The following is an 18086-nucleotide window of genomic DNA, read 5'->3' as shown; positions in this document are numbered from 1 at the left end:
TGAAGTCAGTTTGACTTGTAAATTCGGGCGAAGTCGCATATTACTTCCGCTTGGCGATGGCCAAGGGTCGTAGGGGCGTTAATTCGAGCGAAGTCGAATTACGATCTATTATGAGTTCGACGAGGTCGAATTTTACTCACTTGGCAACGACCGGGGGCCGTAAGGGTGCAAATTCGAGCGAAGTTGAATTGTGACCCGTTATGAATTCGAGCGAGGTCGAAGTTCACTTCCACTTGGCGACAGCCGGGGGCCGTAAGGGTGTAAATTCGAGCGAGGTCGAATTTTATTTTCTCTTGGCGACGGTCGAGAGTCGTAAGGGTGAGAATTCGAGCGAAGTCGAATTATGACCCGTTATGAGTTCGACGAGGTCGAATTTTACTTCCACTTGGCGATGGCCGAGGGCCGTAAGGGTATAAATTTGAGCGAGGTCAGATTGTGACCCGTTATGAATTCGAACGACGTGCCGGTTCGGTGGAGTGGTAAGGATGTCTCATTCATCCTTGCTTTTATTGGAGAGCATTACCCGTTAGTTGTATCGTTTATGCATGCATCGTGATGAGTCCCAATTTATTTATTCTTGCTTTTATTGGAGAATATTATGCGTTGTTGCATAGTTTGTGTGTGTCGGTGGAGTCCTAGTTTATCTAGTCCCTCCATTGCTCGGCCTGGAGAGGCCGTTGACGGGACGGGCAATGAACTTATTGCTTGGTCTACTGGGCATCCTGGGACTTCATCAATCCAAACGACGTTCGGATGTGATTCGTAATATTTAGTCGGCTCAATTGGTGTAGGATTTTCATGGTGAGCATATATGTGAGCTATTCGAGCTCATGTTTTGCCTGTGTCGGAGAGGGTAGACGTTCCATGGGCTTACTGCTCGGTCCCAAGTTATGGAGATTGTTTCTTAATAATATCGGCCTGTTCTGAGCCGTTTTTGTTATTTGCAATATGTTATGGCGCGGAGGGTTTTTCTTGGTGCGTTTGTTCCTTGTTCGCGCACCTGTGAGAATGCTCATGTTCCTATCCCAATCCAAAAAAGAAAAGATGACAAGTTAAACCCAAACGAAATTGCATGTTACCTTGACCCGGTAGTCGGCGAGGGGGGAAGGGCGCTATAGGGCGACCCGTTTCATCCCGTACTCGAATGTCGGTTTCAGATTTGGCAGCCCCGTGTTTTGCTTCGTCGTTAGTCGCGTCTAGGCTTCTTATGGGCTGAACTTACCTTGCCCGTTGGGATCTCGAGATCGAGTCCCGATCCGATCCCATCCGATGTGCGCAAACAATAAGGGAAACGTGTTATACTCTGTGCATAAATTACACTGTGCGTACGGGTAAAAAAATAAAGTAGGATAAGCCGGTTACTTCAAAGAATCATACAGTAGTCTATCGTCCTTTCCTAAGAGATGGAAGTATAGATCGGCATATAACGTTAATACGGCAAATAGGATTGTGGACGTGCTAAGTGCATGGTGGCCATAATCCCACTTTGAGTACTTATACGACGTGCCAAACCCATCACTACAGGCGAGGCGTGGGTTTCGTATAGATATCAGACATAATTTCTATTTCATGTAGAGATCTAACCCTGATTGGTTTGGTTATTTTAAAAGCTTGCCTACAACTTTCTCAAGTTGGTGTTTATACCGAGAGGGTGAGGCTACGACAACCGGGAAGTGAAACTCTGGCTGGCTTTAGATCTGGAGGGAACTAAGATTTTGGCTAGAAAATCCTCACAGACGGCGCCAAATTGTTTGACCAAAAAGTATTAAGCTTTTTGTTAAACTAATTAACAAAAAAATAGAGGATAAATCCTAGCCAAGGATAATTAATTCTAGATCAAGGCACATTGAATAAGAGAATAAGATATAGTCAAGCTCATGAACTTTTAAGATTTATAAAAGATATCAAACATAAATGACATGCTTACATTCTTGATGTATTGTTCTGTAATGTAAGAATAAAGAAGGAAAAGAAGGAATGCCATTAACAGCTGCGGGATCTATCTTTATTGATTCAAGAAAGATGATTACAAAGATTTGCCGCCAAGATCCGAAACTTCTCTTGTTTTTCTCCCGCAACCTTCTCCGGTTCTTCTGCCTCTTTTTCCTGAAGAAGAGAAGCCCCCTTTCTTCTTTTCTTCCCCCTATATATATAGTAAGTATTCCCTTTTATCCAACGGTTGTTAGCCAGAATACCTTAATCTGTTGATTGTACATTGGGTCGTTCCCCTTAAGTGTCACGACATATGCTTCGTCGTACAAGCTTTCTGATAGTTCGATCCCGGCAGCGGCCGAGATACTCGTTGTTATGATGTCTTATCAATACGACCACGGCTTAGTCAACCCCTCGTCATTCCTTTTAATGTTGATTCACGTGTGGCCAGATTTCGACTCATGCATTTACTAATTGCAATATATCAAACTAGATATTCTACAAAGAAATAATCCTTGTATTAGTAATCCCCACGAACATAAGAAATTTCTACCAATTAACTTCTTAACATAATACTTCCTTTAGCTCAGCGTACTATCATATATCTAACCGCAACTAGTAACAGTGCAAATTTGAACCATTTGGAAAAGTTTAGGGACAAAATTGTACCTTTGCCATTTTACACAATAGATTCGATTATTTATCCAAAACGATGATCGGAAGTATCCTACTTCCGGCACCGGTGCCGCTGCCAATTCACCGGATAAGCCTCTGGAACCGCCACTCACAGCCAGGTAGTCCTCGGTGCTCACTAAGCAAACAAGGCCACCGCTTTATCTCCACCCTTATCGCCACCAACTCCGAGGATATATCCGCTACTCACCGCTTGCTACGCAAATTCGTCGCCTCATCGTCCAAACACGTAGCTCTCAGTACTCTATCTCACCTCCTATCTCCTACTACCTCTCACATTCGCCTCTCTTCTCTTGCCCTCCCGGTACATCTCTCTCTTATCATCTATTTCAATTTGTCCTTCTCATTGATTAAGCTAAGAATGATTTACTGCCAAGCGAAATGTTTATCTGCAGTTGTAGTATTTTGTATTTCAATGTTTAACTTCTATGCCAGATGGTGTAAAAAATACTTACACAATCAGATAACTAATTAGGTAATTAAAGTACAATTTAAGCTATATATACTGTAGTATTTTGTATTTCATTGTTTAAATTCTATGCCAGATGGTGTAAACAATACTTACACAATCAGATAACTAATTAGGTAATTAAAGTACAATTTAAGCTATATATACTGTCAGTTTAAGTAAAAACTGCACTATGAGGTCATTTTTACCTGTTGTAGAAGGCATAGACTTGCATATAGATATTCTTTGGATGAACTTAGAGTAAAAGTTATTTTACCTTGACAGTGTATATAACTTAAACTCTTACATAAAAATCTCTCGATAAGCATTAATTAGTAATCTGGTAAAAATGATGACTAACCTGCTATTTCAGGTTACAATTCACTGATACTGTAAAATAATCTTCATTGTCAGTGCATAAAACTTAAATCTATTCCAATTTCCTACTGAATTTTAATACAATTAGTCTTATTGAATGCAAGGCAAAATGTTTATTTGCAGTTGTATTTGGAAATCAGTGAAGCGTCATGGTTTGATTGGAATTCGAAATTAGTGGCTGACTTGGTTGCATTGCTTTACAAGCTAGAGAGATATGATGAAGCTGAAACCCTAGTTACTGAAACGGTTTCTAAATTGGGAAGCCGAGAACGAGATTTGTGTAGTTTCTACTCTCCGTTGATTCATTCACTATCTAAGCAAAAATCAGAGAGAGGAGTTTTGGTTTTTGTTACAAAATTGAAGCAGGTTCTCTTGTGTTCGTCGTTTGTTTATTTGAAGCAACAAGGGTACGCCTCGATGGTGGATGCATTTTGTTCTATTGGATTACCGCGTGAAGCTGAGGAATTGATGGAAGAGATGAAGGAATTAGGATTGAAATTATCAAAGTTTGAATTTAGAGCTCTAGTTTATTCATATGGGAAATCAGGATGCTTTAGTGATATGAAAAGGATTATAGCTCAAATGGATGGTATGGGACTTCAATTAGATACAGTTGGTGTGAATATGGTGCTTAATTCATTTGGATCTCAGTACGAGCTTTCAGAAATGGTGTCGTGGCTCCAAAAAATGAAAGTTTCAGATGTTCCATTTTCTATCAGGACTTACAATTCGGTGTTGAATTCATGCCCCACAATTAGTCATTTGCTGCAAGATCCGAAGAGTCTCCCTCTTTCTCTGGAAGAGTTAATGGGCAATTTGAATGAGAATGAAGCTGGTTTGGTGAAGATACTGGTTGGATCATCAGTTTTGGAGGAAACAATGCAGTGGAACCCTTCAGAGTTGAAGCTGGACTTGCATGGGATGCATTTGAGCTCTGCTTATGTGGTCATTTTACAATGGTTTCATCAGCTACAATGCAAGCTTGTTGCTGAAAATCGTGTTCTTCCTGCTGAAATCACAGTGGTATGTGGAGCGGGAAAACACAGTGTTGTTAGAGGAGAATCCCCTGTGAAAGGGTTGATCAAGGAGATACTGCTACGGGTGGGTTGTCCACTCAGGATTGATAGGAAGAACATTGGATGTTTCATTGGTAAAGGAAAAAATTTCATGGAGTGGTTATCAAGTTACAATGCCACTTATATCTACATGTTGAATCAAGAAAGATGTTACCACAACGGATTACTACAAGAAGCTGAATATGTTCAATTGAGTTAATACCTATCAATCTAGTTGGTATGATTGAAAGTTGAGACACGATCATTTGATATCCTCAAATGTGCATTTTGCTGTTATAATCAGTGAGATAGCTGATAAGAGAAAAGGTAAATCATTATTTGTTGCGGCATGTAGCTTTTTGTTGAACGGTCATCTTCAGCTATTGAAGCATCTAATATTCTGCTGCATATTGCGAGCTGTTCAAGCATTTAATATTTGGTTATTGGCCTAATTACCTGTTTTTTCACATTGGCAAAACTCCTGCAAAGAAGTCAGAGAAACAAATCGAGCTGCATCAGCAGTTCAGAAGTAAGCAATGACAGCGATTTGCATCCAAACTGAAGTGGAGAAACAAATCATAGCAAGATTTCCTGTTTAAGAAATATATGAATTTATTACTCTTGCAGGGTTTATGAGCAAAATCTTAAAGATCAAGGTCCTTGTTGGGTGGATTATTCATCATAGAGGAGGGACAAACATGACGGCAAAATCGATTTGTAGCATAGATTGCTCATACCTAACCAATCACACCAACGTTTACTGCTCCGTGGGAAAAAAAAACGGTGGGTTGCAAAAACATTGTCATTTTTTCTCGTGATGGTATCCAAAAAACTCAGCAATCATTCAACATCCCCCTTTGTGCAAGATTGGCGAGACCATCCGTGGACCGAGGAGTGGAGTAATAGTCAGAGGAATATCTGTAAGTTCTTCTGTTCAAGAAGCAGGAATCCTAACCAACAAGTAAGACAACGAGCTTGCGCGCTGCAAGATTCAATGATGGTGTAGCTCCAACACGAACAATTCTGTACAACCGTGTATTTCTGATTGCCGCAGATTTTAAGCAAGTCCAGCGCAGAAGTTATGTCCATTATTTTATCCTTCGTATGATAGTTATATTAGATCAATGATCACCAGGTGGAGAGAATCTCTTTACTAAAAGAATTCAGGCAACTGAATGTAATTCACTCTACTAAACCACTTCCTTCTTTCTAAGGCAATCTTCATTCAAGAAGACTTGCTAGCTTGCTGCTAATTAAAAGAATTCTCACTTCAGAGTAATGTACCAAAAGCTGGCTCCTATTAGTATTTATCATTACAAGAAAATGTTGCACTATTTTAGCCTTGTCATTAGGTCTGTTCAAAAATATTACACGATCCTCCTATATGACAATCCTACTTGATCCAATCCATTCCTAATTGCACGTTGTTTAGTAGGCAGGGATAGGTGTGCATCATATAGAGATGCACTTGTCACTTTTGGCTCAAATTCTTTTATGTAGTTGCATAATTTAAAAAAAAAAAATAGTAATATATATTTATGCTAATTTTACCTTGATTGTCACAAACTGGATGAAAGTGGGTACTTTGTACCTAATTCCTTGATCTGCCTATGTTAGAACTTAGAAGGGAAAAACTTCTAATTATAATAACCTTCTCTACTTTTAAAAGTGGAAAACAACTTATGCCGAGGCCATCCAGGGCAACACCAAAAACCCTGTGGCATAATGTCCTATACTAATAAAAGAACACCAAAAGTGAAGCTCTCGCCTTTGGAAATTGGAGCATCTGCGAGCCAATTCCGATGAGATTTTCTTGCTTAGTTCCCAGCAGTAGGCCAAGTTGAGGGAACCCTGTTGGAGGTAATGGGAGGCATACCGCGGACATTGATGTCAATGGGATACAGTCGATATTCAATGTCTAGCTCTTTGAAAATCTTAACCATCTCCTCAATCAATTGAGCTCTTCTGAGCCACTTTTCTCCCATATCCTGATGGTTCATTCTATGTCTGATCCATACTGACATTTTCAACCTGTTTAGATCTTCCAGGTTCATCAGTACAACTGTAGGAGAGGGATACCAGTGGTCCTTCTTGTTCTCAATATAACTGCAATAGCAAGCCACCAAAATTATGTCAAGTCATAACTCAATATAATCTAATTTTCACTATCATACAATTTTTTTTAACTAATATAGCTTTTTTTTATCTAACAATGGTGTTAGGGCTAGCTCGTGCGCACCTCGATTATTCACCGGGTATTTGCTATTCCACACCAGTGCGAGTACTGGATAACTTTGCCTACCAAGACAAAGTTACGCAATACATGTACTGGTGGGAGATAGCATAGCAGGTACTTAGTGGAATAGTCAAAGTGTGTTCAAGCTGATCCGGACACCATCTAGATTAAAAGAACCCAAAAAAACAAAATAGCTTCCCTTCAGCTTTCTTAGTTTACATTCTTGTTTTTACTTTTTTCCCTTTTCTTCCTAGGTGGATATACACATGAAAACATTAAAAAAGGTAAGAAAGGGGCATCCATTTAAAGGCCAATCAAACATACTTTTCGCGACATTATGTGTGCGTTCTTTCTTTTGAATTCTGTTACACTAATGTCTTTTGTCAATTAAATATGTATGTAAAGTTTTCTACACACTTGTTGCAAAGCATTCGCAGAGGTGATAAAAGATAATATTGGATGACAAGAATGAATATATATACCTGGTAATTCTTTGTTTCACAGCAGCAATTTTATCTGCTGGTGTAGCAATGTGGACAGTAAAATCAATCGAGTCTCCCATATCAGGACTACGGTAGTAATTGCCAATAGGTCGAGTTGAAAGAGTACTATTTGGATACATTATCTTTTGGTTGTCGAATCTCAAAAAGACTGTAGTTAAAATGTTCATCTCTTCAACAATCATCTGAAACACAAAAATTTATACATATCAGGCTTTGCTAAGCACAGAAATACGCTAAAATGTAGTACTAGTATTTATTACTCTCTCGGTTCCATCTTATATGACTCTTTTTTAATAGTTTGTTTAAAAAATAAATGGCACATTTTTATATTTGGAAGCCCTTTAAATTTAGACTTTTCGTTTTACCTGATATGCTTTTATAGCCATAAAAAAGTCATGACATTAACCTGCTCGGTGACTACTCAAGAGTTGAATGGAAGAGTCTCATGTTCAGCAAAGTTTATAATGTGGTTGATGATGCACGACAGAGTTTTAATTGCTGATAGATTGAGTAAATAGGGGATGAATGTCAACACACAATGTATATTGTGCCAGGTACAAGAGGAGACACGAGACCACTTGTGCAATGTGAATATACAAGGAGAATCTGGCACAAATTGTGGCAATGGATAGGGATAGAGGAGGAAAACACCATGAACTGGGATGACTTCAGCCGATGGACCATCAAATGTGCTAAAGGAAAATCTCAACAGGCTCAAATCTTTAAATTGGCGTATGCAGAGACAAGTTACCATATATGGATAGAGACGAATATTTGGATATTTGAACACAAAAGCAAGTGCTGGGAGGACATTGCCAAAGAGATAGCCTCTGTATGCGGGATTGTCCATAAACTTAGGAATTGTCTGTTTTGAAACATCTTTGTAGCTGAGTAGATAGTATACTGTGTAGAAAAGTTCTTTTGTCTCAGTTTTAGATAGCTAGCTTTGTTGGCTTAGCTATGGCTTTGTAAATACTTTACATTGGTGATTAATACAATTAAATTAGTTACCACCTAAAAAAAATGTCATGACATGTTAGATAGTTCTAAGATTACTTTTGTAATATGCATAAATTTTCTTTATTTCTTTCTTAAATACCATGTCTAGTCAAACACTGATATAAAAGATGAAATGGAGGGGGTGATTATGTTTGAATAGAAAGGAATAAGCTAATAGAGGCATAATAAAACAGAAAAAGGATCAAGAAAGTATGCTATATACCTGAACTCCATCAACCTCACAACGATCTCCCACGTCAAATGGATGCATTACAAATAAGAAGATGATGGACTCAAATATGGTTTTGCAAGTGTTTCCAAAAACAAATGCCACAACAACAACCTGAGAGCTGACGAAGAGCAAGAACTTGCTGGTCGCGATCCCTAAAATTACAAGGCAGATGACCAGAATGATGATGCTAACTAAAACATTCACCATCTGATGAAGTTTGTTCACTGCTGTTTTCGTGTCATTTAACGTCAATGCAAGTGCCCTTCGTTCTCTAAATGCATTCACCTGCAGAAATTCAAGGATAGTCGTCTGATATCGTGGACATAGACAACTATTGATAGAGTGTTGGAATTTAAATTAGGATAGCTACCACTTTATTGTAAATGGAAGAAGAGACTAACACAATTCAAAGGAAGAAAATTATAAGGCATAAGGAGGATGGAAGAGGGAGATAACCACTGATAAATATTACTATGAAAAACTCCACCACTACAAAACAGGTTCAACAATTATAAACATTTTAGGATGATTCAAAAGACACGCCCCCTATAATAACTCAACAGAAAAATGAAAACATTTAAGGGATCGTTTCGTACGCGGACTAAATTATCCTGGGACTATAATCCTGGGATTATAATCCCTACACTAATTTGTCCCATAATCCCAAGTTTGATGGGATAAATTTAATCCCACACCTTATTATCCTACCTTATCCCTCGTACCAAACGTTTATTATTTCAAACAAAGAGTATGTAGAAGAAAAAGTATGTGCATAACTTCATCAAGAATTAATGAGCAGAAACAAATAGTTATTGCATAATATGCATTTCTTACCACCCAGCTCTTGAGTGATGCTCTACTGATTCTTTCTCTGTCTGGTGATCCTTCCACAAGATTCATAGTCTTCAAAGCCTCTTCTTCTCGCAAGAAACACCTCAAATCGTCCAGGTAGATGAATCTGTCCGAAGAACAAAGTTTTAGACTAAAAGTAAATATGATCATGTGACTGCTATTTAAGTAGTACATGATTCTTTGTGACATGAGTAAATTAGGTGATCTATATTCAGCATAAAATATGGAAAGGGGTTATTGATCAGAACAGTAAGTTATAAGAATGAAAGTCAGACTACACCAGGTCACAAAACCAAAGTATACACTATATAATAAAAAAATGGCAGCTCGGTGCACTTAGTATCCCGCATCCACGCAGGATCCTAGGAAGGGCCGCACTCCAAGAGGTATTGATGTAGGCAGCCTACCCTAATGAAACATTAGTAGCTGATTCCACCATTGAACCCGTAACCTATAGGTTACACAGAAACAACTTTACCGTTGTCCAAGGCTCCCCTTCATACTGTACATTGGTAATTCCAAAATTGGGAATCAGTTGTAGCCCAAATCCGCCCCTTTAACACGCAAGTACGCTTTAGCTACTAAGCTTCGAAACAACCCATAGGCTTACTTCGAAGTAGGAGCTTGAACTCAAGTATTAGAATGAGTCTTATTAGGTTTTCCCTGGGGGAAGGCTCCCCCCAACCCCCGTGAGTCCCGTCCTGCCCTGCCTTGAACTAGAACTCGGAAACCAGGACACATAACTATAAGAGAGTAGCTGCCAAAACAAGCTCCCTAAGGTCGCACCTAAGATCCGAAGGAATCGCTTGAGAACTAACTGCATACCTGAAGTTAGCTTGTGTGCGCATAGCGTTCTGTTAAACTTTATTGCCGCAAACTAGGTATTTAACAAGAATCAAACATGAAGGATCATAATATGATGAAAATTACATAAAAGTATCTTTTTTCTATTGTCTTCCATTATGTTATTTGTATTAGCATAAGAGGGGGATCAATGCAACCTCAGATTTGGACTAATATGTCTGGGTGACTGAGTGTTTATGAAATTACTTACTTGGATCGAGGCTTGGCAACGTTTCGGAATATCTTCCTGGCTGCAACTTTGGCCTCATATTCACTTCTAATCTGTGTCGTAGACTCATCCTCTTGTTTGGTATCCAGTATTTGCTCATCCAGTGTAGATATTACCCCATACCTTACTATTTTAATCAATCTCTTCATATTCCAAGCTGAAATATTCTTGGGGTTCAACTTATGCAAATGATCAATTGATATCCCTTGGTTCTGCTCATCTGGATTTTTTGACAAGGGACCAGAAATACCAGAAATCGAAATGCTTACTGTTCTTGATGGTTTTCGTGTTGGCGTTTGTCCACCATTAACACTTACGCCCTTATTACTACTGTATTGAGGAGCAATCGGGGGCCTAAGTTCTGCTGGCAACTGTGCTCCTGCAATATTCTGCAGCTTCCAAACTTCAGCCAATGTTCTGTCCTCTTCTACTTGAGATCGATGAATTTCGATCAAAGGTGGTCCTGATAGTGTCTCGATCACATATTGATTGAACAACGATTCTTGAATTCGATCAAAGAAAGTGCTAACATGAAATGAAGATGCTAGCACTTTAACCATAAGAGTTTTCACCAACCATAACATTGTCCCAATTAGCATACATATCATCAATTTATTAATATACCCTAAAAACTTATTATTCTCATCAACTTTCTTGTCAAACATGAAATGCCATGCAATTAAAACAAGGCCTAACCAAAGACAATTCTGAACAGGCTTTCTAACACCATAAACAAAATATAATACCCTTTTTCGCAACAGAAAATTCCTCTCAATGAAGAACACAACTAATCGAATCACCCAACCGGATAACAATCTCCCACATATTAAAACAAGAACCAATACCTCCCATTTCCATAAATGAAGTCCCCTGAATTCTTTCCTCTTCAATAAAGGGATAGCAAGTGTGCATATTAAAGCTGTCACAATAATAACAAGACTTAACCATTGCAACAGTGTCCAACAATCAACTTTGTCCTTTTTAAATTCATCCGGAAGATCTTCATCGAATAATGGATCATCGTCTTCCTCCTCTGCTGGCTTTAGCATCCCAGAAGCTCTTCCTAACAATCCAGATCTTATTTGACCTGATTTTCCAATTTTGCCTGATCTCCTCTCAGGTATCTCGGGCGGGTCAATTAGTCTTGATTTTGTCTTTGCTCTTCCTAACACGCTCGCTCTTCTCTGAAACGAAGTGCACCTTAGCACCTGATCATTATCACCACCATTGGTTTTAGGAGTGTAATAAGTATTGTTGCTGTTATTACTATCATCTGGAGGATTATTAATGTTCATCGTCCTTCTTCGGCTAAGATACTTTGGTTCATCGGGTGATGCATCGCTAGTTTCACCTTCATCAGTCGAGCAACATTCATTGTCATTATAAGCTTGGTCAGGCTCGATGTCAACCACGTTACTAGGTGGTGATGGAGCCTGAAATGAAACTCTTAGATCCTTTGACGTCGTATAACGATGATTATTTATGTTGTTGTTCATGTTATTGTCAACAGATGGAAAATTTAGTGGACTGGATCCAGCAGCGCTATCATTATCAGGTTTTGGATGATTCCTCAGCTCATCCATTTCCAAATCCATGTCCAATGTCATTTCACAACCAACAGCTCTCTGTTTATTCAAGAACTGTCCGATTAATTTTGAGGGTGGATCTTCAGGCATGTCCTTAATGCCACGTTGGATTGTCGCGCCATTGTTTTGGGGCCCGCTATTCATCATATCCTCTCTCCAAAATTCATAACTCGGCTCGTGCCATAACATGTTACGTTCACTTCCATCCCGAGTGGTCATTTTCTCTCCACCATCAATCTTGACAATGACTTCGCGACGATCATTAAGATCAATGGAAGATGTTGTTGTCAACGAGGAAGAATTTACGGACGAAGAAGCAGAATATGGTGTTTCGGGGCTTTGATGAGAGAGGATAGGTTGGTTTTCGATATCATGAGGAACGGATACCTTTTTCCTATGTTTATAGGAACTATGAGGTTTAAATGATTTCTTGAGAGATGAAGAAAGTTGATCCATGGTCACATTTTTGGATGAAATTTCAGTTATGAGATGCTGTAGTTGGGAAACATTTAATGCTGTAAATTCCCATATTAAAAATGTAAGTTTGTGTTTCTATTTGTGTAAATGTAATGACGTGGTTTTGGATCAATTATGGTATTGGAAAGGAAGAGAAAATTAAAGGAAAGGGAAAGAGATTAAGGGAAACAGAATCACAGATGGGTTATTTGACGATTAATTAGGAGGTAAAATACGCCGGGCTTTGCGTTAATGTAGGTTTAGACTTTGTATTAGCCAAAACTTTTCTTTCTTTTCCATCAGATATGCTTCCTTTACATGACATGAAAATTCTTGTGTAATGTTTTCTGGAATTCTGGTTCACGTTTAAATCTTTAACCTAAAACTAATTATACGAATGCATCGAAAAAATGGCACTAACAATAATAATCATGAGATGAGTAAACTAATTAATTTAAAAATTCTTTCAATATTTTTTACACTTTAAAATATGTTATTTGTCTTAGCAATTACACTTACCAGGAAAGTACTCTGTCTCAGGCTTAGCAATTTTATAAATAGTGTTGCTCTCAAACGCATACGCAAGTATACATGGTCGACAAGTAATATAGGATTGTAAGTCCAAATATCGTACCACAAGCACTTGTGATTAACTATCAACTAAATTAGACCCAAACAATTAATCTATTCAAGCGACTTCTAAAGTATGAATATTTAACTAAAGATAATCTAGAGTAGTAAACTAAGAAACAAAGGAAACAAATTGGCAAACTTAGACACGAATTCAATGGGAGAAAATATTCTAGAGCTATGGGTTAGCTAACAATCTCGTTGAGTTTTGTACCTAAACTGTCTAATTAATGTATCTAGTTTATTGATTGACGGGGTTAATATTGCCCGTAGCCTTCTCCCGAAGTACAACTCGCCTATTCAAGCTAACCTAACGCCTATATTCCTATGAAATTAGGATTAACAAGAATGCATTTATAATTCCCGTATAGTAACCAAGCAAGGCGATTAGGTATATTCCTATCCTAACCGCAAATCTCCCTCCCCCCACCCCCCCTCCACCCTCAGAGTTAAGATCTTGCTCTACTCAATCTTATATGCAATCTAGAATTCCCCCTCCCGAGTTCAATCCTAGATTCGTAGATAGTATTCAACTGGTGATCAAGCAATCAAATAATTAATCGCAAGATTGAATAAATAAACCAATATGATAAAATAATAAGAACAATTCAATCTTCAAACCACAACGTTCATGTAGCACCCAAAACTCTAGAACTAATAAACTATGAGATTAAAAGAAGAAAAGAGAAAAAAAAAACTATTTAGAAGCCTCCTCCAAGCGTGGTGTGTGTTCCTCCGCGTGAATTCTCCTTCAAAGCACGTTAGATCCCCTCCAAATTAGGTTTAGGACTCCTTATATACGAGTTGGGAGGGTCTTGGGCCGAAATAACCTTGTCCCCAACAAAATTGGAAAACTCTCCGCCCGAGCGTCCAGACGAGCGCCTAGCGCTGGCCCTGAAGGCAGTGGCTATTTGCAATTTTACGTTCAAACTTCCTTGGTTGCCTTTGAATTGAATTGAATTTCTTTATTTGTCTTCCACTTGGGGGGACAAAATCTAAAGGGGGTCCCCCCCTATTTTTTATTATTTTAATTTTCTTTTTTTTTCTTTCGCGTTTTATTCAATTTTGCTTCAAATCTCTTCATCTTCACACTGTTTTATTCCTACACAGTTAAAATATAATATTAAGCATAAAGTAATATAATTAACACTTAAAAGACAATGAAAAGTACTAAAATGTGAGGCAACAACGTTAGTAAATATATGTATGTTTGGCCGAACATCAACACCCCTCACTTAGACTCTTGCTCGTCCTCGAGTAAGCATTAAAATCACTCTCAATAAATCAAGCCTAGGGACACCACCACTTCGGTAGATACTAACAGTTAGGCCCTATAGCAACTCAAATCATAAGATATACGCTTCCTCATCATCGTGCAAGATATACAAGTCATAAACAAACAACAAAATTCTAATCTCCTAACCTTAGAGACGGACTCTAACTTACCAAATTTAAGCTCGCTCACCTATTCTGTCAAAAAAGCTAATAACATCACATATCTATCATGAAGCAAGTGCCCTCACATGAATAAATAGTCCATACTCTCAAATCAAAGAATGAATATAATCTAAGGACTTAGCATCAAAGAACAACTCTCGCACTCACAAAGAAATTTACATGTATGCACAAAGAACCATAGGCTTGCCCATTATGTACATCTCTACTAATTAAGTATGCTCGAATAGAATCAAATAGGACTTTAATGGGTTGTAATATTGGCTAAGGGACGGGTAGGAGAATTGTATAATAGGTACTTACACTTCCCTAAGCACTTTGCATTTTTAGACTTCATCACTCATTATTTTCTACTCTTCACTTTATTTTTCAATCCTCTCTTCATCTATTGTTTCACAAGTATTTCTTCATATCAAGAACGTTTCATTTCTTTTTTCAAAGCAATTTTTTTCTTTTCTTCTCTTGTTTCTTTTCATGTCACATTCTTATTAAGAAGGCCTTGTCATCACCTTTCAGCCATCATTGATCCCATTTTTCACTTAACCATCTCATTCTTCAAATTTATCAATTAATATCTTGGTCTAAGCAACAGTGCCCAAGAAAGCAGGGAGCAAAAACTAGGGATTCAAACAAAAAGATCAAGGCAAAAATACGGCTTACAAACAAAAGGCTACAGGCTCAAAGGGCTAACTAGTGGTACGCTATTTGAAAAGGCTAAAATTCACAAGACATATCAAAAAAAGCCTATTATCATCTTCTAAACAGAGCAACACTTTTATTTCGCTTCAATAACATGCAGGGCAAGTTCTAGACTAAGATGCAAAACATAGAATATATGTAAGAAATCCTTACCACACATGGCACAAGTATCAATCAAGATGGATCAATTCTACTCTGAGACAGACAGGATCATAGCGAATAACAAAATAAGAATAAGATATATACAGAGTCACAACCTTAAGCTTAGGTGTCAGAAAGTCTGCTATTTTATTCATTACTCGAGCACTCAGAGGAAAGTACTACTCAAACTCAGGCCTAAATATGCTAGTATCAAACAACTCACTAAGGTTTTTCTTCTCGTAAAAAAAATCTAATCCTAAAAATAAAAGAAGTTTACCCGGTTCAAATTACATCCCCTAGAAAAGAACTGATGCACAAAGAAAAACCAAGGGGGATTATTACCTAACTAAAACTAACTAGAACAAAAAAAAAATTTGGATTTTTTTTATTTAATTGGACCTTAATCCCTCAAGAAAGTTGTCCACAAAATCCATCATCAGGAAAAGTCCTAATTTTTTGATTTTTTCTTTTCTTTTTTTTTTCTTTTTTTTCTTTTTTTTTTCTTTAACCAAAACTACTGCACTAAAAATGAGTACTACAACTAAGCATTAGCAGCTCATGGTAGGCCAAAGGCTGAAGCATTAGCACCTCATGGGATACTCAGACTTCTCCCATGTATGATCCCTTGTACGGGTACCTCACACTTAGTTTCAACCACCTGCTCGCTTTCGCACATTCCTATTGGCTTTGACTCCATGCTCCTACTCCTACAAAACACAAAAACAATACGACAAAAAAAAATAGAATTGGGTTGCCTCCCAACAAGTGCTTGATTTAACGTCGTGGCACGACGCCATCACTTTCACCACTTTTCCTTCCACTTTGAGATATAAATTGCGCCCCTAATTTTGCATCAACTTTTGTATCTGGGGCGGTGGTGTAAAAATAAAGGAACCAAGTAATAGGTATCGCATCTTGCACTTCTTGCCCTTTAAGTGAGGAATGTCGTTTTGTCTCCTTGGTGTGGCAAATTTCAGAATATATGGGTCTTGTTCTTCATCTATACATCTCTCTAAAGGCTCCATATCCATGTCTCCATCCAAACATAATGTAGAAAAATAATTAGAATGAGGACCAACATGCCCCAACTACAAAACTGTATTATTTTTGACATCCTCAATAATATATACTTCCTCAACCTACATCATCAACAAGAACATGGTTTAATAATTGGTATTCTCGTTTTAACTCCTCAATTTGACCTAGAAGATCTTTTTCAGCTTCACACAACTCATCACTAAGTTGTTGGGCATTACACGCATCAATCTTTGCACTCAATTGAGCCTCCAAGTCGCAAATAGAACTGCCAAATTGGTCGATCTCTTGTCCCAATTCAACACTTCTTTCAATAAAGTGTTGTATCTCATTTGTAATTTTCTCACGGAAACCCCCATATTCCTCTAATAATTTCATGTGCAAATCAAGAATGCGAACATCTTGTTCTATATCATCCAATTCGTCACTCCTGTCAAACTCACAAGAATTATTAGAATCAACATAAGAAGGGATTGGAGTAGGATAACAACACTTAGGACAATTATTTCAATTTTCATCACAAATAGTATAAGATGGAGATGGTGCACATAACTCGGTATTTGAAATATTTTTACAATATTGCCACAAGTGGGGTCCTTTACAATATGGACAAAGATCACAAAAACAAGAATACTTACTATCCCACCACTTTTCTTTCAAAGATGCCATGTAAAAAAAATATAATACTAACGACACTAAATAAAATTAAAAACTTAAATAGATAAAAAGTAAAAATCTAATCTAGTAAAATAGTTAATCTCTAAGTCCCCGGCAATGGCGCCAAAAATTTGTTGCTCCCAAATGCACACGCAAGTATACGTGATCGACAAGTAATATAGGATTGTAAGTCCAGATATCGTATCCACAGGGACTTGTTTATTAACTATCAACTAAATTAAACTCATACAATTAATCTATTCAAGCGAATTCTAAAGTATGAATATTTAACTAAAGATAATCTAGAGTAGTAAACTAAGAAACAAATTGGCGAACTAAGACACGAATTCAATTGGAGAAAATATTCTAGAGCTATGGGTTAGCTAACAATCCCGTTGAGTTTTGTACCTAAACTGTCTAATTAATTTATCTAGTTTATTGATTGACGGGTTTAATATTGCTCGTAGCCTTCTTCCGAAGTACAACTCGCCTATTCAAGCTAACCTAACACCTATATTCCTATGGAATTAGGATTAACAAGAACGCATTTATAATTCCCGTATAGTAACCAAGTAAGGCGATTAAGTATATTCCTATCCTAACCGCAAATTCGCATCCCCCCCCCCCCCCCAGAGTTAAGATCTTGATCTACTCAATCTTATATGCAATCTAGAATTCCCTCTCCCGAGTTCAATCCTAGATTCGTAGATAGTATTCAATTGGTGATCAAGCAATCAAATAATTAAGCGCAAGATTGAATAAATAAACCAATATGATAAAATAATAAGAACAATTCAATCTTCAAACCAAAACGTTCATGTAGCACCCAAAACTCTAGAACTAATAAAATATGAGATTAAAAGAAGAAAAGAGAAAAAAAAAATAATTTAGAAGCCTCCTCCCAGCATGGTGTGTGTTCCTCCGCGTGAATTCTCCTTCAAAGCACGTTAGATCCCCTCCAAATTAGGTTAGGACTCCTTATATACGAGTTGGGAGGGTCTTGGACCGAAATAACTTGTCCCGAACG

General features: G+C 37.8%; 2 protein-coding genes across 2 annotated transcripts; one reads left to right on the top strand and one right to left on the bottom strand.

The window, feature by feature from the left end:
- The first annotated feature begins 2503 nt into the window (after positions 1 to 2503).
- LOC109242627 (pentatricopeptide repeat-containing protein At2g17033) lies at positions 2504 to 5806 on the top strand. Its single transcript, XM_019409462.1, has 2 exons — positions 2504 to 2929; positions 3575 to 5806. The coding sequence occupies exons 1-2, from the start codon at positions 2645 to 2647 to the stop codon at positions 4724 to 4726; spliced, it is 1437 nt and encodes a 478-aa protein (XP_019265007.1). The 5' UTR covers positions 2504 to 2644; the 3' UTR covers positions 4727 to 5806.
- Positions 5807 to 6021: 215 nt separating this feature from the next.
- Positions 6022 to 12671, bottom strand: LOC109242626 (mechanosensitive ion channel protein 6-like). Its single transcript, XM_019409461.1, has 5 exons — positions 10383 to 12671; positions 9311 to 9434; positions 8468 to 8761; positions 7225 to 7427; positions 6022 to 6612 (listed from the first exon to the last, which is right to left on the bottom strand). The coding sequence occupies exons 1-5, from the start codon at positions 12440 to 12442 to the stop codon at positions 6324 to 6326; spliced, it is 2970 nt and encodes a 989-aa protein (XP_019265006.1). The 5' UTR covers positions 12443 to 12671; the 3' UTR covers positions 6022 to 6323.
- Between the last annotated feature and the right edge of the window lie 5415 nt (positions 12672 to 18086).

Source organism: Nicotiana attenuata, unplaced genomic scaffold, assembly GCF_001879085.1.
Source record: "Nicotiana attenuata strain UT unplaced genomic scaffold, NIATTr2, whole genome shotgun sequence".
NCBI classification, from domain to species: Eukaryota; Viridiplantae; Streptophyta; class Magnoliopsida; order Solanales; family Solanaceae; genus Nicotiana; species Nicotiana attenuata.
The sequence above is the reverse complement of the archived record's forward strand: the minus strand, read 5'-3'. Positions and strand labels throughout refer to the sequence as shown.